The following is a 23,273-nucleotide window of genomic DNA, read 5'->3' as shown; positions in this document are numbered from 1 at the left end:
CCTTTATTAATCGAAGTATTGAGTATAAGAGCTGGAATGTTATGATGAGGTTGTATAAGGCATTGGTGAGGCCGAATCTGGAGTATTGTGTTCAGTTTTGGTCACCAAATTACAGGAAGATATAAATAAGGTTGAAAGAGTGCAGAGAAGGTTTACAAGGATGTTGCCGGGACTTGAGAAACTCAGTCACAGAGAAAGGTTGAATAGGTTAGGACTTTATTCCCTGGAGCGTAGAAGAATGAGGGGAGATTTGATAGAGGTATATAAAATTATGATGGGTATAGATAGAGTGAATGCAAGCAGGCTTTTTCCACTGAGGCAAGGGGAGAAAAAAACCAGAGGACATGGGTTAAGGGTGAGGGGGGAAAAGTTTAAAGGGAACATTGGGGGGGCTTCTTCACACAGAGAGTGGTGGGAGTATGGAATGAGCTGCCAGACGAGGTGGTAAATGCGGGTTCTTTTTTAACATTTAAGAATAAATTGGACAGATACATGGATGGGAGGTGTATGGAGGGATATGGTCCGTGTGCAGGTCAGTGGGACTAGGCAGAAAATGGTTCGGCACAGCCAAGAAGGGCCAAAGGGCCTGTTTCTGTGCTGTAGTTTCTATGGTTCTATGGTTCTATAATCCCTGCCCATGCAGACAAAACCTTTCCTGGTTACTTCAAACTAGGTGACTCTATTTCATTTGCTGGCTCCCCGTCAAACCGATTTGATGTATGCTGTGAAGCAGACTTACCAAATCCGCCAAACGGTGAAGCTCTGGTTTATTATTGTCGTGTGGACCAAGATATGGTGAAAAGTTTGTCGTGCATGATGTTCATACAGAATAAGCCATTATACAGTGCATCGATCTAGACTAAGGTAAAACAATAACAATGCAGAATGAAGTGTAAAAGCTACTGAAAAAAATGCAGTGCACGATAAAGTGCAAGATCATAATTTGAGAGGCAAAGAGTCCATCTTATCGTTCAAGAATCTGATAAGTGGGATGGAAGCTGTCCTTGAGCCTGGTAGTACAAAGATAGGTGGAGGGGCCGGTAGTGCTGAGGAATCAGAGAGTCTGCAGAGAGACTTGGATAGATTAGAAGAACGGGCAAAGAAGTGGCAAATGAAACACAATGTTGGAAAGTGTATGGTTATGCACTTTGGCAGAAGAAATAAACGGGCAGACTATTATTTAAATGGGGAGAGAATTCAAAGTTCTGAGATGCAACAGGACTTGGGAGTCCTCGTGCAGGATACCCTTAAGGTTAACCTCCAGGTTGAGTCGGTGGTGAAGAAGGCGAATGCAATGTTGGCATTCATTTCTAGAGGAATAGAGTATAGGAGCAGGGATGTGATGTTGAGGCTCTATAAGGCACTGGTAAGACCTCACTTGGAGTACTGTGTGCAGTTTTGGGCTCCTTATTTAGGAAAGGATGTGCTGACGTTGGAGAGGGTACAGAGAAGATTCACTAGAATGATTTCGGGAATGAGAGCATTAACATATGAGAAACGTTTGTCCGCTCTTGGACTGTATTCCTTGGAGTTTAGAAGAATGAGGGGGGATCTCATAGAAACATTTCGAGTGTTGAAAGGCATGGACAGAGTGGATGTGGCAAAGTTGTTTCCCATGATGGGGGAGTCTAGTACGAGAGCGCATGACTTAAGGATTGAAGGACGCCCATTCAGAACAGATGCAAAGAAATTTTTTTAGCCAGAGGGTGGTGAATCTATGGAATTTATTGCCATGGGCGGCAGTGGAGGCCAAGTCATTGGGTGTATTTAAGGCAGAGATTGATAGGTATCTGAGTAGCCAGGGCATCAGAGGTTATGGTGAGAAGGCGGGGGAGTGGGACTAAGTGGGAGAATGGATCAGCTCATGATAAAGTGGCAGAGCAGACCTGATGGACCGAATGGCCGACTTCTGCTCCTTTGTCTTATGGTCTTTCAGGTTTTCGTATTTTCTGCCAGATGTGAGAGGGAGAAGAGAGAATGTCTAGGCTGAGTGGAGACTTTGATTATGCTGGCTGCTTTACTGAAGCAGCAAGAAGTATAGACAGAGTCAAAAGAAAGGAGGTTGGTTCCTGTGATGTGCTGAGCTGTGTCCAAAACTCTGCAGCTTCTAGCAGTCAACGTGCATAGCAGTTGCCATACCAAGCCATTATTTATCCAGACAGAATGCTTAATGTGGCGAATTGATTAAAAATTGGGACGAGTCAATGGGGACATGCTGAATTTCTTTCATCTTCTGAGGAAATGGAAGTTTTGGTGATCTTTCTTCATAGTGAAGTAGTTGGACTCAGCCAAGCTATTGGTGATGTTCACCCCAAGGACGTTGAATCTCTCAACCTCAACACCATTGTTGTAAACGGAAGCATGTGCACCATCCCCCTTTCTGAAGTCAAGGACGAGCTCTTTAGTTGAGGAGACACCATGTCACTAAGCTCTCTATCTCCTTCCTGTACTCCAACCTCATTGGTATTTGAGATTTCTGATTATTTTGAAACATTTGCTCCTTTGAAATTAGCCTTATTATCTGATAGCAATCTCAAGCACGTTTTAGGGTTAGTTTGAAGCACATTACCTGCTCCCAAACAAGTGGAGGGGTCGAAAAAGTAAATGAGAAGTGGTGCATACGTTTGGGTTCAGGTGTAAAAATATATTCCGTTTGGTACAATCGCTGTTCTGAATGATTAAAGTTTTGTTTTAAAAATTAATAATCAGCTGTTGGGACATTAGACTGAAATCTAATTCAGTCTTGGGTTTCGGCAGCATGGGTGTGCATTCTGAGGTGGCGTGGTAGTATAGCGGTTAGTGTAACGCTATTGCGGCAGGGGTGTGTGGGGAATCCAGGGAGGGGTAGCACCTCTGGTGAAGGGGCTTCTTGTGTCCATTCAGGGATAGCTCACTCACCTTTGGCCCTCACAGGACACTCAGCTCTCACCTGTGGCTCCAGGTAGATGTTTGCATGTGACAGCGGTCATACCTTGTTGGTATACCACTTGGCTTTGTGGAGGTCAAGGGACATGATGAGGCGCAGAAGGAATCAAAATCAGGTTTATTATCACCAGCATGAGTCGTGAAATTTGTTAATTTACAGCAGCAGTTCAATGCAATACATAATATGGAAGAAAAAAAAGAATAAAATAATAAATAAATCAGTTAGAGTGTACATATATTGAATGGATTAAAAATCATGCAAAAACATAAAATAATATGTATTTAAAAAGTGAGGTAGTGTTTACAGGTTCAATGTCCATTTAGGAATCAGACAGCAGAGGGGAAAAAGCTGTTCCTGAATCGCTGAGTGTGTGCCTTCAGGCTTCTGTACCTCCTACCTGATGGTAACAGTGAGAAAAGGGCATGCCCTGGGTGCTGGAGGTCCTTAATAATGGATGCTGCCTTTCTCAGACACCGCTCCCTAAAGATGTCCTGGGTACTTTGTAGGCTAGTACCCAAGATGGAGCCAAGTAAATTTACAGCCCTCTGCAGCTCCTTTTGGTCCTGTGCAGTAGCCCCCCACCCCCCCCCATACCAGACAGTGATGAAGCAAATCATGGTCATCTGCTACAACCGAAGAGAACCCCAGTTCATGATGACCATTGTACCACCAGACCCGGATTTCCGAGGCCAAGAGAGTGGAAATGCCACAGTGCAACAGCTTTTCCACTTTAAAAGCTCTCCCGTAAAGGTCTCCTGCTGGATACGACAGACAGCCAGTGACCACAGTTCAATTTTGTCACTATCTTTAAGGAGTTTGTACATTCTCTCCGTGACCACATGGGTTTCCTCTGGGTGCTAGAGTTTCCTCCTACATTCCAACTATGTACAGGTTGGTAGGTTAATTGGGTGGCATGGCCTCATTGAGCCCAAAGGGCCTGTTACCCTGCTGTATCGCAGAATAAAAAATAAATAAATAATCCCTTACACGTACAAAATAAAATTGTAAACAACCGATGTTTTTAAATTCTTTTAGGTTCCTGAAGATGTCATAGAAAGACTGCTGTCTGAGTATGGTCGTCGCCTGTACATACACAGCTGTGCACAGACAGGAGCTGGGGCTATAATTCACTTGGACCATCCTGCCCTTTTTAAGCAGGTTCTGAACAATCTTCCGCTCTACACAAAGCCTCTGAAGAACGTACTGCCAAAGAAGAAATGTGTGATTCTGAACTGTGCAGCTTTGCAGGGCAGTAGGGGCCCTGAATCACTGACAATTAATCACTTGCGAGCTATCCTCCTGGCAGACCATTTAGCTGAAGTGTTAAGGCAACAAGGGTAAGTTTTACTTGAGCTAACTATATGAGTATTTTCCTTTAAGAAAATCAGTTCTATGAATTGGAGTCAATGCCCTTGCATTCACTGTACACTTACGAACAATTTACTGGTTTGAGTTTTACTTTTTGGCTTCAGTTATGTCGTGCACACAGTGCCAAATCTTCGGCAAAATGCTGCAGCCTGCAACTTCCTGAAATCGCTAGGTGTCAACTGGACTTCATCCCAACAAACTGCTTTGGACAATGGAAGAGTTTCTGACTTGGAGAAGATTCTTTCAGAGTCAACTTACACGCAGCATGGGCAGTTGGAGGCCGCTCCAGATCAGACACGTAACGTGCTGCCAAAAGGTGTGCACTGCAAGGTGCACCTAAGTCAGTTCGTGAAGGAGAAGGCGCTAGAAGGTTATGATGCAAATTTGGATGTGGCTCTGGGTAGGTCTGCATTACGAAGCCAGGCATCTGTGCTTTCTTTTACTCTTGCGTTAAGTTGTTCAGGTGGTGTCTAAGGCAGAAATATTTTCCTATTTCAAGGCATGGAAGTACTGGGGAGGTATATTGGAACATTATTTTTACTTTCAAACAAAGATGCCTAAGAGATTAGAATCAGGTTTATTTTCACTGACATATGTCATGAAATTTGTTGTTTTGCAGCAACAGTACAGTGCAATACATAGAAAATATTGTCATTTAACTATATAGATGTATATAACATATATAACCATATAATGTATATAGAATTGAGACAACGTTTCTCTGAACCAGGGTGTAAAGCACAGTAGTACACATAACACACAGTAACTTATGAAGGTAAGGATAAAACCTATAGATGGATCTCACATAAATATCAAACTAAAGTCCGTAAATTAAATATTGTAAGGAACGGAACAGATTAACCAGTGACACTTTGAATACGATGCAGCTGGCAGTTCAGAAGCCAAACTGTTTCTCACCCTGACCATTCTTGTTTTTATGCATCGGAGTCTCCTGTCTGATGGTAGAAAGTCAAAGAGGATGCTGGATGGATGGGTGGGTGGGATCCTTAATAATACTGAAGACTCTACGTATGTAGCGCTCCCGACAAATGTCCCCGATGGATGATAGTGAGACGCCTATGATCCTCTCAGCTGTCCTCACGGTCCTTCGCAGGGAATTCCGATCTGATGCTCAGCTGCTTCCATACCAAATGGAGGTACTTATCAGGATGCTGTCAGTGGTGCTCCTGTAAAAAGCAATTAAGATGGGGAGAGGGAGAGCTTCGCTTGGTGCAATCTACTTAGGAAGTGGAGGCGCAGCTGTGCCGCCTTGTTCAGGGACCTGGTGAGGTCATCCGAGATGGAAACTCCCAGGAACTTGGTGCACATCTATCTATCTATCTATCTCTATCTCTATCTCTATCTATCTATGGAGGAGCCATATATTCGCGGGGGGATGGTTCATCTACATCTTCCCGAAGTCCACAATGACTTCCAATCCATCAGCCACTCCACTTCCTCTCTCTACTCCATCTCGTCATCGTTGTTGATGAGGCCAACCACTTGTATCATCCACAAACAATAATAATGGTTTGAGCTAAATCCTGTGACACAGTCATGATTTCTGAAACTTCAGGTAATTGCCCCCTCCCCTTCACCATTCCCCATTCCCATTCCCCTGTCTCACCTTATCTCCTCACCTGCCCATCAACTCCTCTTGGTGCTCGTCCCCCTTCCCCATCTTCCATGGCCTTCTGTCCTATCCTGTCAGATTACGCCTCTCCAGCCCTTTATCTCTCTAACCAATCAACTTCCTGGCTCTTTACTTCACCCCTCCCCCTCTCCTGGTTTCACCTATCACCTGCCATCTTGTACCTCTTTCTCCCCACCCACCGCTTTCTTACTCCAACTTCTCTTCCTTTCCAGTCCTGATGAAGGGTCTCGGCCCAAAACGTCGACTCTTTTCTGTAGACAGCGCTTGACTTGCTGAGTTCCTCCCGCATTTTGTGTGTGTGGCTCTGGGTTTCCAGCATCTGCAGATTTTCTTGGGTTTGTGAAAAGAAGTCCCTTCTCACCCCTCCATCCACTCACACACTGACAGACTTCCAACCCCAAGGCAGGTCACTTCTTGGCCTCTCATCCTTAGGCCTGGATTCTCAGACTTGCCGATTATTGATTCTGTTATGCTGATTATTCTATAGGCATCCATTAGTCTCATGAGACCATGGATTTGCGCCTTGGAAGCTTTCCAGGGCGCAGGCCTGGGTAAGGTTGTATGGAGGACCAGCAGTTGCCCATGCTGCAAGTCTCCCCCCTCCATGCCACCGATGTTGTCCAAGGGAAGGGCATTAGGACCCATACAGCTTGGCACTGGTGTCATCGCAGAGCAATGTGTGGTTGTGCCTTGCTCAAGGACACAACACGTTGCCTCAGCCAAGGCTCGAACTAGCGACCTTCAGATCACTAGACGAACACCTTAACCACTTGGCCTTGCGCCAGCACTATTATTAATCTATAGATTTATTGAGTATGCCCACTAGAAAATGAATGTCAGGGTTGTATATGGTGACATATATGTACTTAGAGAATAAATTTACTTTGAACTTTGAACTTGGATCACAAGTTTCACCTTCAAGGGTAAACCCTGGGACTTGCTGATCACAGGTTTGACCTTTGGGCCTCAACTTCCAGATTCGCACAGAGGTCCAACCCCAGTGAGCCGGGCTCTCGTGGCACTACTTTAAATACACAAGAGTATGTAACACAGATGGGCTGTTAGTGGGACTTAAAGGAAGAAATCTGACATAATTCATTTAAATGGACAGGTTTTTTTCCCTAGTGCAATCCATTAAAATAAAGTCAAAAAAGTAAAATAAAGGGGAATTAACTCGATGAGATGTGGTAGAATAAATGAGCAGAGGATTGCACACGATGCTGTTTAGTAAATTGATTCAGCCATAAGTATTGCTCTTATTTGTCTTTCCTGCTTATTTCCTGCTGTTGTATGTATCAGTTAGTTATGTCATGACATTTAGAGGAAGAACAGAAGCCTTTTCCTGGACAGCATTTATCCCATGCCAATGTCACTGAAACAAAGTATCTGATCGGTTACTTTCTTGATGTTCCCAAACTGTTTCCATTCTTTGCAACAGTGAGCCACAGTTTGGATTCACCAAAATAATTGGAGATCTTATGAAAGATACCTTGTAACTAAATTTCCTATTTTTCTCCATAAGATGTAGGAGCAAATTAGGCCATTTGGCCCATCGTATCTATTCTGCCATTCTATCAGGGCTGATTTATTATCCTCCTCAACCCCATTCTCCTGCCTTCTCCCCGTAACCTTTGACACCCTAATCAATAACCTATTGACCTCTGCTTTAAATATACCCATTGACTGGTCTCCAAATCCATCTGTGGCAATGAATTCCACAGGTGCACCACCCTCTCGAAATAAATTCCTCCTCACTTCTGTCTTAAAGGGATGCCCTTCTGTTCTGAGGCCTTGCCTTCTAGTCCTAGACACCCCCACAATAGGAAACATCCTGTCCCTGTCCACTCTATCTAGGCCTTTCAATATTCGATTGGTAAGGTTTGATAGATTCACACTCCATGGAATATTAATATGTACTTACCTCATATTATGGAATGGCTATCTTAAATCCCATTGATATTACTGTATCTGTTAAAAATGAATTTTGTTTGCATCAGACTGAAGTAATTTCTTTAATTTGGCTCAGATATAAACTTTAAGGATTGCAGACGACAGGACTTAAATCCTGATGCAAAGCACCACCAAGGTTGAAAAGAAAATTGACTTTAATGTGTGTTACACATTAATGTGTAGGTGTGGTCCAGAGCTATTAAGACGAGGGCAAGCAGTTTCAGAATTTTAGGTCCTGGGAAAAAGCATGAAAAGTTTTGATGTGAAGAGTGTCGTTGAGTTTGAGAGCAATAAGCAGCTGGTGGAACTCAGTGGATCAAGCAGCATCTGTAGGGGCAAAGGAGTGCCTGATATTTCAAATTGTGACCTTCCGTCAGGACATTCCTGATGCAGGATCGCACCCCAAGATGTCAGTTATCTCTTTGACACCACAGATGCTGCTTAATCTGCAGAGTTCTTTCAGCAGTCTTTTTCTCTTGCTGCAAATTTCAGCATTGGTGGTCTCTTTTGTCTCCAGCACATTTTTGGGATTATCTATGGGAAATAAAAGGTTCCAAGAACCAAAGAAAAGTAGTTGGCTGCAGTAGGAAGATGCTGGAGTTGAGAGATTATCAGAAAACAAGTCTTTCGCACTCAGCAGATGTGGAATCATTCATCTATATCTACATCAGTTCATCAGATGAACTGAACACACTGATGAGGGAGAGGGAGAAGTGGAGAGTCCGTCATCGTGCCCGACGCCGGCTCCCTAGGCCTGAGACGATGTAGTAGTAGTAGTAGATGTGGAAGGAAAAACCCTCCAGGGCAGGTTACTTTTTTAACCGACCTTTTTAATGCTGTGGACCAATACCATTAAGCAAAGGGTTCATGTTCCCTAGGTTAGGAACCCCTTCTTTGGGATCTTAGGCATAAAACTTTAGGGGCGCTACAGTGCATAGCGGTTAGCGTAAAATTACTACGTCGTCAGCAAGCCGGGTTCAGTTCTGCTGCTGAATGTAAGGGGTCTGCACATTCTCCCTGTGACAGTGTGAAGCCAGGTGCTGTGGCTCCACTCACGTTCCAAAGATGTGCGGTTAGGATTATTGAGTTGTGGGCATGCTATGTTGGTGCCGGAAGCATGGTGACACTTGTGGGCTTTCTCCAGTAAATCCCCTATTTTGGTCATGGACACAAATGATGCATTTCACTCTGTTTCATTGTAGAATATTATGCAAAAGTCTTAGGCACATATATATAGCAAGGGTGCTTAAGACTTTTGCACAGAACTGTAGTAATTTTATGTATTGCGCTGTGCTGCTGCGACAAAAAACAACAAGTTTCATGACATTTCAGTGATTCTGATATTGTGAATTGAGAGTGGGAAGGGGGCCAGGAACAGGAGAATCATGGTTGGGAAAAGGAGAAGGGAGAGAGTAGGGAGCGGGAAGCACCTGGGAAACATTCTGAGATGATCAATAAACCAATTGCTTGGAATCAAATGATCTTGCCTGGTGTCTTAGGGCTGAGTGTATCTGCACCCACTCTATACCCCACCCCAGCACTCCTTCTCTGCCACCTGTCCTGTACTCTTCCCTCAACTCAACTCTTGCCATTCTCGATATCCTTTGCTCCCGCCAGAATTAGAAACTGTAGAAACTGGGTCTCCGCTCCACATTAACAAATATAGTACTATGTAAAAAGTCCTAAGCACCCTCGCTATAGGGACTCAGGTTTAACTCCACCACTGTCTGTAATCACATGGGTTTCTGCCAGCTCCTCCATTTTCCTCCCACATTCCAAAGACATACAGGCTAGTAGGTATATTGGTCACATGGGGGTAATTAGGCAGCACGAGCTTGTTGAACTAGAAGAACATGTACCCATGGTGTATCTCTAAATAAAATACTAACCTCTCTCTGTCTGCAAATGCTGCCTGAGTATTTCCAATATTTTCCCACCATTGCCAATTTTTGATTTTCAAGACCTTCATAAAGACAGGTAGTGTGCATTTGTAATGCAACGTTTACCTTCCCATTGCAACCACAACAAGAATAAAAGTTGAATTTTATCATCCAGAATAGTTGCACATCAAATCTGGATTTAAGTTGGAATAATGATAAAGGTCATAAACACAGTCCTGAAAGAAGGGTCTCAGCCTGAAACTTCAACTGTTTATTCATTTCCACAGATGCTGCCTGACCTGTTGAGTGCCTCCAGCATCTTGTGTGTGTTGTTCATAATGATTTTAGGTTGATTCTTTCAAGGTAGCAAGCTGAGGGAAAATATTGTTTCTAGGAATGAGGGTAGGTATTTGCTGTTTGGCATTATCAGATGTTAAACCAGAATAATTGCTTCTGCTTTATACAGTGAAAGAGGAAACCCTGAGACAGATAGCAGAGCTTCAGCACACAGTCTCACAGGTCAGTGTAAGCAAAGCTTACTTTCTAAATAAAAAGCAACATGTTTCAAAATGACATGCTCCCCTTTGATACTTGATTAAAATCTAGAAATTCATGCCTGAAGGAAGGCAGTGAGACAGTTATGACAGTAACTGCATCACTGTGTCATCTCTTTATGCTGCACCAAATCCCTCTGGGTACCTGAGTGTCCCAGCCCATCAGTACTAAAATGCGGTTAGTGTTATCTTGTAAATTAAACTTGGTGAATTCGACAATGCTATCTTCAAAACCTTAGCAGATGTACCTAAGCATTAATGCTACCAGATTTAACACCATAGCCACCCGGGCTGGTGGCATAGTGGCATCAGCACCAGACTCCGAGGCAAATGGTCACGGGTTCAAATCCAGCCGTTTCCTTGCATGCTTTCCATCTGTGCTGGATTGTGTATCAAAAAAACAGTCAAATGCTGCCCGGTGTGCCACAAAGCATGAAAAGGAACAACAATTTAGCAGCTTCTAGTAAACTGGGCAGAGCAACAATACTCAAACCATTTTAGATCTCAGCCTGATACACAGTAGGGTGGAAGATCTCCATAGGAAGAGAGTGCCACCAGAGATGACATTGGTGATGACAGACCTGTCAACTGATACGATACCTTGCACTCCAGACCTGCAGAATAGATATGGTAGAGTAAAACATTATTTTTGGATTTTAATGATCAGTGATGAACACTGGGGAAGAGCCAAGGGGGAAATTAGACTTTTAATCAATATAAGTATAATGAATTGTTGGGATTTTGGAATATAGTACAGCACAGGGACTGATCTTTCGTCCCATAATATTGTGCCAAACCAATTAGTAATCAAATGGCCAACTAAACTAATCCTTTTTGCCAATCTTCCATTTCCCTCACCATCAGACATTAATATAAAATGCTGATATTAATGTCTCTTAAAAATCCCTAACGTATCTGCCTCCTACACCTCGCAGGCAGTCCATTCCAGGCACCCACCACTCTCTGTGGGGTGGGGTGGGAACACTTCTTTTTTGAACTTGTCCCCTCTCACCTTAAATGCATGCCCTTTGGCATTAGACATTTCAACCCTTGGAAAAAGATACTGTCTGTCTGTCTATGCCTCTCATAATCTTATAAACCTCTATCAGAACAAACCTCAGCCTCCGCTGCTCCAGAGAAAACATCACGTTTATCCAACCTCTCAGTGGAGCACAAGCCCTGTAATCTAGGCGGTATCCTGGTAAACCCCTTCTGCACCCTCTCCATCGACAGATGAAGATAATAGGAGCAGAATTAGACTATTTGGCCCATTGAGTCTGCTCCGCTGTTTCCCTCATAGCCCCAATCTCTTGCTTTCTCCCTGTATCCCGTCAGGCCCTAATTAATCAAGAACCTGTCAACCTCTGTCTTAAGGGGCACCAGAGCTGTATGCAATACTCCAGACACAACCTAACGAGAGTTTTATAAAGCTGCAAACATGACTCCTAAAAGGGTAGTGGAGATAGCTTTGGCAGTAATATAGAGGATTGGAAGGGGATAAATTTCTCGCACTGTGTGTCAGAGATTGGGGATTTGAGATAACTTTTTCAAAGATGGACCACACACCAAGTGATGTTGTATCGTGCTATGATTAAAATAAAATCAAATTTACAATCTTTTTTTAAAGTAACTAATATGTGTTTGAAATCTCAGGAGGATCTGGACCAATGTATGGTGATTCATGTGGTGGGCTGTGAGGAAGAATTTCAGCAGCAAAAGATCGATGTGCTCTGGCGGATTCTGAATCCTGAGATCAATCAAGTAACTCAGGTCAGTTCACTCCTGGGTGACGGGGGTCCTTAACGATGAGCATTGTGAAATGATCTTAAAAGTGTAAGGCACTCTGCTGTTCTAACCTGGTGTGTGCAAAAGCAGTTTGAATATGTATTTAATCTGTAATTAATGGATTTACCACATGCAGCTAAAATATTTATAGTGTAGTTTTCATTTCTCCACAGCGACACCTTGTGTGTGGCCCAGTGAGAACAACTGGGGAACATTCACATATCAGTGCTGTTCAGTATTTTAAGTAAGTCGCCTCTGCAAATGAATGTCATTCTTTAGTCTGTCTTCTGTCATACTTTCTAATTTGTTATCAAAAGTCTTTTAATACAGATATTTTCCACAATAAAGTTTGACGTAGTTCACAATGCATCTGAGATAAACAACCTCTGTGTGAGACACATTAAAAGTTCAAAGTAAATTTATTATCAAAGTACATATATGTCACCTTATACATTCCTGAGATATGTTTTCTCATGGGCATACTCAATAAATCTATAGAATAATAAGCATAACAGAATTAAAGAAAATCCACTCAACTTGTGCATTCAACCAGAGTGACAACAAATTGTAAATACAAAAAGAAAGAAATAATAAAAGATAAGCAACAAATATCAACAAATATGATCAGTGGCTATCTCATCACCATTAAAGCATTTCTTCTTTTCATTTTCATTAATCTTGGTTTACCTCACATAATAAAGTTCTAGCCCTGTATAAATTCCTTGTTTGCAGTAAAATGTAATTATTTCAATCATAAATCCATTAATAATTTGAAGGAAAATTAAATTGTAAAATTCAATGATTTTCTTTATAGATCTACCCTTACAATTGTAAACTTTTTGTCTAGATTTCGAAGGTCTCAAATGGAAGAAGCGTCTGTGATGAAGTATGGAGACGTGGTGCAAGGTATGGATCCAGTAGTCAAGTATGTTATCCGGTAACTTTTGTTCACATCATCAGAGGCTTTGGCAACAAGATGTCTCAATGTTATTCTTACTGGACTACTGCTGGGAACAAAGATTAAGTTTGTTTGTGGGGATTGATTAAAATTATGCAGCATAATTTAAAAGTCTTCAGCTGGTTACGGCTGTAGGTAGCATGTCTGTACTCGCTGGAATTTAGAAAAATGAGGTGCAGGAGGGAATCTCATTGAAACCTATTGAATATTGAAAGGCCTCGATGAGTGGCCGTGACAAGGATGTTTCCTATAGTGGGGGGAAGTCTAGGACCAGGGGGCACAGCTTCAGAATACAAAGATATCCCTTTAGAACAGAGATGAGGAGGAATTTATTTAGCCAGAGGATGGTGAATCTGTGGAATTCACAGCAATTTTCACAGTATCAGTTTTTCTTGTGTACAGCCTTTTTGAAGTATATTTAACCTTTCCTCTCCATTTACCTGTCTAAATGTCGTTTAAATGTAGTAATTCTCTCTACACCTCTAGCAGCTCATTCTGTATACTCTGCTCACTCTGGGTGGAAAAGGTTACCTCTCAGATTCCTTTCCTCTCTCGCCTCACCTCAAACTTGTGCCCTCTAAAAATTTCCCTAGCCTGAAAAAGATCATGACCACTCATCACTTTATGCGTGTCGTGATTTTATACAGCTAAGGCAGGGGTTCCCAACCTATTTTTATGCCGTGGACCAATACCATTAAGCAAGGGGTCTGTGGACCACAGGTTGGGAACCCCTGCTCTCAGGTCACCCACCCCTTAGCCTCCTACGCTCCAGGAAAGAAATTTCCAGCCTGTTCAGTCTTACTATCTCTTCTTTCAGTTAGTCCTGACGAAGGGTCTCGGCCCGAAACGTTGACTGTACCTCTTCCTAGAGATGCTGCCTGGCCTGCTGTGTTCACCAGCAATTTTTATGTGTGTTGCTGTTCAATCTTGCCGCTTAACTCCAACCCTGGCAACATTCCTATATTACTTTTCTGTACCTTTTCCAGTATAACGACATCCTTCCAATACCCAGATACCCAGAAATGTACTCAATGCTCCTCATACTCAGTGCCCTGACTGATGGAGGCAAATGTGCCAAAAACTTTCTTCACCATCCTGTAACAGTAGTACAGTGCAAAATGTAAAATATACTATAATATACTTTGTCCTCATTTTCAGGGAAGTACCTAGGTCCTCCTTTAATATTTCAATACTGAAATATTCACTGTGAAAAGGAAAACGTTGTACTGCATCTGACCAGTTTTTACAAGGTTTTTCATGTCTTTTGCTAGGTGGTTCATGGACTGAAATCATCAATAGCATGACTTCCGCTGTCATCAGGTTTGAAATGCTGGCAGTCACACACCGCAGTCCAGTAAGTAATTGGCATATTCCAAACAATCAGGTTTACCATCACTGAAATATGTTGTGATGTTTTTTGTTTGTTTTGCAGCAGCAGTACAGTGCAATATGTAAAATATAAATTACAATAAGTAGTGTATATAAAAAATAAATAGTGCAAAAAAGAGCAAAAATAGTGAGTTCCACCGAGATGCAACACAGAGCGTCATAGGAAGTCATTCCTGCCTGTGGCCATCAAACTTTACAACTCCTCCCTTGGAGGGTCAGACACCCTGAGCCAATAGGCTGGTCCTGGACTTATTTCCTGGCATAATTAACACATTACTATTTAATTATTTATGGTTTTATTACTATTTATTTATGGTGCAACTGTAAGGAAAACCAATTTCCCTCAGGATCAATAAAGTATGACTATGAGTTGGTGTTATGGACATTCAGAAATCTGATGGTGAAGGGGAGAAGTTATTGCTAAATGTTGAGTGTGTCCTGTACCTCCACCATGATGGCAGTAATGAGAAGAGGGCGTGTCCTGGGAGATGGTGGTGGAAAGGCAATGAAAGTAGTGTAGAAAATGGCAAAAAAACATTCTTTATTCCCATCTGTATTCTCGTTCCTTGCTTCTTTGGCAAGACTTATAACCATAAGATACAGGAGCAGAATTAGGCCATTTGCCCATCAGGTCTACTCCATCACTTCATCGTGCCTGATCCATTTTTCTTCTCAGTCCCAATCTCCTATCTTCTCCCAGTATCTCTTTATGCCCTGACTAATCAAGAATCTGCCAACCTCTGTCTTAAATATACCCAATGACTTGGCTTCCACAGCTGCCTGTGGCAACAGATTCCACAGAAATTCCTCCTCACCTCTGTTCTAAAAGGATGCTCCTCTATTCTGAGGCTGTGTCCTCTGGTCTTAGACTCCCCCTCCATAGGAAACATCCTCTCCACAGTCACTCTGTTGAGACCTTTCAACATTCGATAAGTTTCAATGAGGTCTCCCCTCATTCTTCTGAATTCCACTAAGTACAGGCCCAAAGCCATCAAACACGCCTCGTATGACGAGCCTTTCAATTCCAGCACAAACAACATGAATTCTGCAGATGCTGGAAGTTCAAGCAACACACATAAAAGTTGCTGGTGAAAGCAGCAGGCCAGGCAGCATCTCTAGGAAGAGGTGCAGTCGACGTTTCAGGCCGAGACCCTTCGTCAGGACTGTTGAAGGGTCTCGGCCTGAAATGTCGACTGCACCTCTTCCTAGAGATGCTGCCTGGCCTGCTGCATTCACCAGCAACTTTTGTGTGTGTTGCTTTCAATTCCAGAATCATTTTCGTAAACCTCCTTTGAATCCTGTCTTAATGTCAGCACATCCATTCTTAGATTAGATAAGAGGCCCAAAACTGCTCACGTTACTCAAGTGAGGCCTCCCCAGTGCTTTATAAAGCTTCAGTGTTACATCTTTGCTTTCATATTCTAGTCCCCTTAAAACGAATGCTAACATCTCATTTGCCTTCCTCACCACTTGTGCCACTATTGTTTTAGGTCTTTATATTTAAAACAATTGGAGAATGGCACAGCTAAGATGGCCACCTGATACCAGCTCTCATAGGGAAGTCCCAGGCCTTGTGCTGTTGTTTAGCAGAACCTTCAGTGGTAAAACATCAAGGGTCCCGTCACAAACACAGGTGAGGGTACAGAGGAGGGGAGATCTAACATCACAGTGTTTATCATTGAAAGGAGTTCAATTCAACACCTTAAATGTAAAAAAAACAGTAAAAATACAGCACTAATATCACGAATTGTCTCTACACAAGTAATCCAATACAAATGGATTAAATAAACCAAGTACTGAGGAGGTCAGGAGGCATACAGTATGTAGGAAGAGGAGCTGAATTAACATTTCTGGTTAACAAATTGAAAAAAAGTTAAATGTTTTGAAGGCTAGAGAAGGAAGAAATAAAGAGCAAGTCTGTGTGAAGATAGACTGCAGGAGAATGACCAAGACAAAAGAGAATGGCAAAGAGGTTGGGCTGAATCTGGGGCCACCGTCCTGAACCTATTTTAAGATACAACTTGAGAAATTGGTTTTATGTGGTGAGTGGGCTTGATATCCATTTTCCACTTCCCAATTCTTCTGTTTAATGCCATGCCCTTTTCAATAGCCAGCGACTATATTTTCCTTTGTTATTCTTGGGAGATTTGGGCTTCTTTTGCTTTAGCAGAATGTCAACCATTTGATTTTCCTTTAATAGCAAACTAAACTACTGAATAAACTACTTCAGGGAGCAGTGTCTCAGAAAGGCAGCGTCCATTGTTAGGGACCTCCAGCACCCAGAGCATGCCCTTTTCTCACTGTTACCATCGGGTAGGAGGTACAGAAGCCTAAAGGCACACACTTGGCGATTCAGGAACAGCTTCGTCCCCTCTGCCATCTGATTCCTAAATGGACATTGAACCCTTGGACACTACCTCAGTTCTTTTTTTAATATACAGTATTTCTGTTTTTGCACATTTTTTAAATCTATTCAATATACATAATTGATTTACTTGTTTTTTTTTCACTCCTTTCTAGATTATGTATTGCATTGAACTGCTGTGGCTAAGTTAACAAATTTCATGTCACACGCTGGTGATAATAAACCTGATTCTGATTCTGAACTGTTTGATTTCAAATCTGTAGAGACCAAGTATCAAATTGGTAAAATAAAAGATGATTTGTAACAGAAATTCACTTCATCTCTCTTTCCTCAAACTCTCAACCCACTTGCTGATGAACTCTAGCTGAATTTAGACCTGACACAAGGAGTCAGTATTTCAACCAAAGGGACGAGGAGTGGAGCATTTGTCATGTACAACTGTGCCAGGCTTGCAACCTTGTTCGATCATTTCAACAGTTCTGTGGAGAAAGGTAACAGCTGCTCGTTTTTTTTATACATCTCTGAACATGTTCCCATTTCGTCTACCCCAGAATTGTAAATGTACCTTTGTCAAAATCAGGAAACTTGTGTTTTTAAAAAAAACGGAGATTCAGCTGATAGTTCATCACAGCCATTGTCTGATCACGGAGGTAAAGCACTGGGGCTTGGAGTGGAACTGGGCATAATGTACTGAGTAACACATACAAAATGCTGGAGGAACTCATCAGTTCAGGTAGCACCTGTTAACAGTCCAAAGAGACCCTTCATCAGTCCTCTTGCTTCTAACCTCCAGTGAGTTCAGGCCCATTCATCAAATGCTGCACATACCTTTCATTCCCTGGATCTTTCTCGTAAACCTCCTTTAGATGTCGACAATGTCGACACATTCTTTCTTGGATATGGGCCTCAAAACTGCTCACAATACTTCAAGTGCAGTCTGAGCATTGCCTTATAAAGCTTCAGCTTTATATTCTTGCTTTTATAGAAACATAGAAACATAGAAAATAGGTGCAGGAGTAGGCCATTCGGCCCTTCGAGCCTGCACCGCCATTTATTATGATCATGGCTGATCATCCAACTCAGAACCCAGCCTTCCCTCCATACCCCCTGACCCCTGTAGCCACAAGGGCCATATCTAACTTCCTTTTAAACATAGCTAATGAACTGGCCTCAACAGTTTGCTGTGGCAGAGAATTCCACAGATTCACCACTCTCTGTGTGAAGAAGTTTTTCCTAATCTCGGTCCTAAAAGGCTTCCCCTCTATCCTCAAACGGTGACCCCTCGTTCTGGACCTCCCCAACATCGGGAACAATCTTCCCGCATCTAGCCTGTCCAATCCCTTTAGGATCTTATACGTTTCAATCAGATCCCCCCTCAATCTTCTAAATTCCAACGAGTACAAGCCCAGTTCATCCAGTCTTTCTTCATATGAAAGACCTGCCATCCCAGGAATCAATCTGGTGAACCTTCTTTGTACTCCCTCTATGGCAAAGATGTCTTTCCTCAGATTAGGGGACCAAAACTGCACACAATACTCCAGGTGTGGTCTCACCAAGGCCTTGTACAACTGCAGTAGTACCTCCCTGCTCCTGTACTCGAATCCTCTCGCTATAAATGCCAGCATACCGTTCGCCTTTTTCACCGCCTGCTGTACCTGCATGCCCACTTTCAATGACTGGTGTATAATGACACCCAGGTCTCGTTGCACCTCCCCTTTTCCTAATCGGCCACCATTCAGATAATAATCTGTTTTCCTATTTTTGCCACCAAAGTGGATAACTTCACATTTATCCACATTAAATTGCATCTGCCATGAGTTTGCCCACTCACCCAACCTATCCAAGTCACCCTGCATCCTCTTAGCATCCTCCTCACTGCTAACACTGCCACCCAGCTTTGTGTCATCCGCAAACTTGGAGATGCTGCATTTAATTCCCTCATCCAAGTCATTAATATATATTGTAAACAACTGGGGTCCCAGCACTGAGCCTTGCGGTACCCCACTAGTCACCGCCTGCCATTCTGAAAAGGTCCCGTTTATTCCCACTCTTTGCTTCCTGTCTGCTAACCAATTCTCCACCCACACCAATACCTTACCCCCAATACCGTGTGCTTTAAGTTTGCACACTAATCTCCTGTGTGGGACCTTGTCAAAAGCCTTTTGAAAATCCAAATATACCACATCCACTGGTTCTCCCCTATCCACTCTACTAGTTACATCCTCAAAAAATTCTATGAGATTCGTCAGACATGATTTTCCTTTCACAAATCCATGCTGACTTTGTCCAATCATTTCACCGCTTTCCAAATGTGCTGTTATCACATCCTTGATAACTGACTCCAGCAGTTTCCCCGCCACCGACGTTAGGCTAACCGGCCTATAATTCCCCGGTTTCTCTCTCCCTCCTTTTTTAAAAAGTGGGGTTACATTAGCCACCCTCCAATCCTCAGGAACTAGTCCAGAATCTAAGGAGTTTTGAAAAATTATCACTAATGCATCCACTATTTCTTGGGCTACTTCCTTAAGCACTCTGGGATGCAGACCATCTGGCCCTGGGGATTTATCTGCCTTCAATCCCTTCAATTTACCTAACACCACTTCCCTACTAACATGTATTTCGCTCAGTTCCTCCATCTCACTGGACCCTCTGTCCCTTACTATTTCTGGAAGATTATTTATGTCCTCCTTAGTGAAGACAGAACCAAAGTAATTATTCAATTGGTCTGCCATGTCCTTGCTCCCCATAATCAATTCACCTGTTTCTGTTTGCAGGGGACCTACATTTGTCTTTATCAGTCTTTTCCTTTTTACATATCTATAAAAGCTTTTACAGTCCGTTTTTATGTTCTCTGCCAGTTTTCTCTCATAATCTTTTTTCCCCTTCCTAATTAAGCCCTTTGTCCTCCTCTGCTGAACTCTGAATTTCTCCCAGTCCTCAGGTGAGCCACTTTCTCTGGCTAATTTGTATGCTACTTCTTTGGAATTGATACTATCCCTAATTTCTCTTGTCAGCCACGGGTGCACTACCTTCCTTGATTTATTCTTTTGCCAAACTGGGATGAACAATTGTTGTAGTTCATCCATGCAACCTTTAAATGCCTGCCATTGCATATCCACCGTCAATCCTTTAAGTGTCATTTGCCAGTCTATCTTAGCTAATTCACGACTCATACCTTCAAAGTTACCCCTCTTTAAGTTCAGAACCTTTGTTTCTGAATTAACTATGTCACTCTCCATGTTAATGAAGAATTCCACCATATTATGGTCACTCTTACCCAAGGGGCCTCTCACGACAAGATCGCTAATTAACCCTTCCTCATTGCTCAAAACCCAGTCCAGAATAGCCTGCTCACTAGTCGGTTCCTCGACATGTTGGTTCAAAAAACCATCCCGCATACATTCCAAGAAATCCTCTTCCTCAGCACCTTTACCAATTTGGTTCACCCAGTCTACATGTAGATTGAAGTCACCCATTATAACTGCTGTTCCTTTATTGCACACATTTCTAATTTCCTCTTTAATACCATCTCCGACCTCACTACTACTGTTAGGTGGCCTGTACACAACTCCCACCAGCGTCTTCTGCCCCTTAGTGTTACGCAGCTCTACCCATATCGATTCCACATCTTCCCGGCTTATGTCCTTCCTTTCTATTGCGTTAATCTCTTTTTTAACCAGCAACGCCACACCACCTCCCCTTCCTTCATGTCTATCCCTCCTGAATATTGAATATTCCTGAACGTTGAGCTCCCATCCCTGGTCACCCTGGAGCCATGTCTCTGTGATCCCAACTATATCATAATCATTAATAACAATCTGCACTTTCAATTCATCCACCTTATTACGAATGCTCCTTGCATTGACACATAAAGCCTTCAGGCGCTCTTTTACAACTCTCTTAGCCCTTTTTAATGCTTGCCCTGGATTTGTCGGCCTGCCACTTTTACTTTTCCCCTTTGTACTTTTTGCTTCTATGCTCACTTTACACCCCTCTGTCTCTCTGCACTGGTTCCCATCCCTCTGTTGTGAACTAACCTCCTCACACCTAGCCTCTTTAATTTGATTCCCACCCCCCAACCATTCTAGTTTAAAGTCACCTCAGTAGCCCCCGCTAATCTCCCTGCCAGGATATTGGTCCCCCTAGGATTTAAGTGTAACCCGTCCTTTTTGTACAGGTCACACCTGCGCCGAAAGAGGTCCCAATGATCCAAAAACTTGAATCCCTGCCCCCTGCTCCAATCCCTCAGCCACGCATTTATCCTCCACCTCATCGCATTCCTACTCTCACTGTCGCGTGGCACAGGCAGTAATCCCGAAATTACTACCTTTGCGGTCCTTTTTCTCAACTCCCTTCCTAGCTCCCTATATTCTTCTTTCAGGACCTCATCCCTTTTCCTACCTATGTCATTGGTACCTATATGTACCAGGACCTCTGGCTCTTCACCCCCCCACTTCAGGATATATTCTAGTCCTCTCGAAATAAATTCAAACATTGTGTTTGCCTTCCTTACTGCTAATTCAACCTGCAAGTTAACCTTTGGGGAACCCTGCACCAGAATTTCCAAGTCCCTTTGCACTTCACAGACCATTCCTCTGAACACACACCATTCCTTGGTTTACTGGGGTGTAGAAGCTCAATTCTGTAAGTAAACCAGACCATCTGTCCAGTTACCTCTAATATGCTGGAGTATTATACACATGTATAACTGAAATTAGTTTAAAGTTCAAAGTACATTTATTATCAAAGTATGTATAAATTATACAACCATGAGATTTGTCTGCTTACAGGCAGCCGTGAAGTAAGAAAGCTGAAAGAACCAAATTTTTTTTAAAAAGACCAACACCCAATGTGCAGAGAGAGGAAAAAACACAAATCAAGCAACAGCATTCAGAACCAAACCGAGTCCATAAACCTGGTTCAGTCCCATAGCCTCAGCCTCAGTTCATCACACAGTGGGGCAAATCGCCGTGAAGCTCACAGATACGGAGCCTGGAGCAGCCGGAGTACTCTCATAGCCCCAGCGCTGCAGAAAAAGGAGTAAACATGGCGGAAGAGCAAGCAGTGTCAGCCAAACCCTGCCTTTTCAGTCTATTTGGGCCAACGTTTCAACGTTCAAAAGCGCTCTGACTTTACATCGGTCCTACACAGCTCGACCCTCGAGTCAGCCTCGCCTTTGCTTACCTCTTTATTTTGATGATAGTTTACCACAGTTTAAAGTGTTGTTAATGAAGTGTTCAGTCGTATGATTCCTATGGTTGACAACAGGCATTAGGCAGGTTCACGCTAGAATAGTGGTTAGCTTGACACTTTTACAGCTCAGGGCACTGGAGTCAAGTTAACCCAGACCAGTTTTCAAATCCCACCCTCTCCCCTCCAGCTCATCGCCTCAGCAGCTGGAGAAGTTACGATCAGGTGAAGATATTTGGGATATCGGTTAGGATAGGTGGGTGCCAAATTAAAAAGCAGTTCTGATTAGCTTTGTAAATATGTTTATCATAAAATTTACCTGTAGAACAACCCATCCCTTTTGATCTTAACACACAGATTCAACAAGAACCGAACATATACTCAGTGGCCACTTTATTAGATACATCTGCACATTAATACAAATATCTAATCAGCCAACCACGTGGCAACAACTCAATGCATAAAAGCATGCAGTCATGGTCAAGAGGTTCAGTTGTTGTTCGGACCAAACAACAGAATGGGGGAATAAATGTGATCTAAGTGACTTTGACCATGGTTGGTCCAGATGGGGTGATTTGAGTGACCCAGGAAACTACTGATCTCCTGGGATTTTCACACACAACAGTGTAGAGTTTACAGAGAATGGTGCAATAAAAAAAACATCCAGTGAGCAGCATGTCTTTTTAATGGGAGAGGTCAGAGAATGATTCAAGCTGATAGGAAGGCGACAGTAACTCAAATAACCACGTGTTACAACAGTAGCGTGCAGAAGAGCATCTCTGAATGCACGTCAAATCTTGAAGTGGATGTACTACAGCAGCAGAAGACCATGAACGTACAGGTACCCGATAAAGTAGCTACTGACTGCAGAATCAGAATAAGGGTTTTTATCACTGACATAAGCTCTGAAGTTAGCTGCTATGTGGCAGCAGTACAGTGCCAGCCATAAAAATTACTGTAAGTTACAATAAATAGTGCAAAAGAGGAATACCAAGGCAGCGTTTAGGGACTCCTGACCATTCAGAAATCTGACGGTCACCCAGGGGTAACTGAAAAGTTTTCCTTTCAACACTGAAACACATTTTCTTCTCTTTTTCAGGATTGTACCCACATTTCCCAGAAACATCCCAGTTGAACTATTCTGCACTCCAGGAAGAGGTACAATATTTCTTTATAACTGACATGATTCATTCTGTTCTGGTGAGAATTAAAATGTGGCACTGCAGTTAGGAGCAAAAATTGATGCAAAAACAG

The 23,273-nt window shown here is 42.8% G+C and overlaps 1 protein-coding gene across 1 annotated transcript in view; it reads left to right on the top strand.

Moving 5' to 3' along the window:
* Positions 1–23,273, top strand: part of dalrd3 (DALR anticodon binding domain containing 3) — a 39,661-nt gene that overhangs the window by 1,884 nt on the left and 14,504 nt on the right. The window contains 9 exon segments of the mRNA XM_063068333.1: positions 3,962–4,263; positions 4,399–4,694; positions 10,245–10,297; positions 11,986–12,102; positions 12,291–12,361; positions 12,965–13,023; positions 14,347–14,429; positions 17,194–17,320; positions 23,119–23,177. Coding sequence (XP_062924403.1) covers positions 3,962–4,263; positions 4,399–4,694; positions 10,245–10,297; positions 11,986–12,102; positions 12,291–12,361; positions 12,965–13,023; positions 14,347–14,429; positions 17,194–17,320; positions 23,119–23,177 — 1,167 coding nt within the window.

The sequence above is a fragment of the Mobula hypostoma genome, chromosome 15 (genome assembly GCF_963921235.1).
Source record: "Mobula hypostoma chromosome 15, sMobHyp1.1, whole genome shotgun sequence".
NCBI classification, from domain to species: domain Eukaryota; kingdom Metazoa; phylum Chordata; class Chondrichthyes; order Myliobatiformes; family Myliobatidae; genus Mobula; species Mobula hypostoma.
Note: the sequence above shows the minus strand (reverse complement) of the source record. Positions and strands in the feature narration are given on the sequence as shown.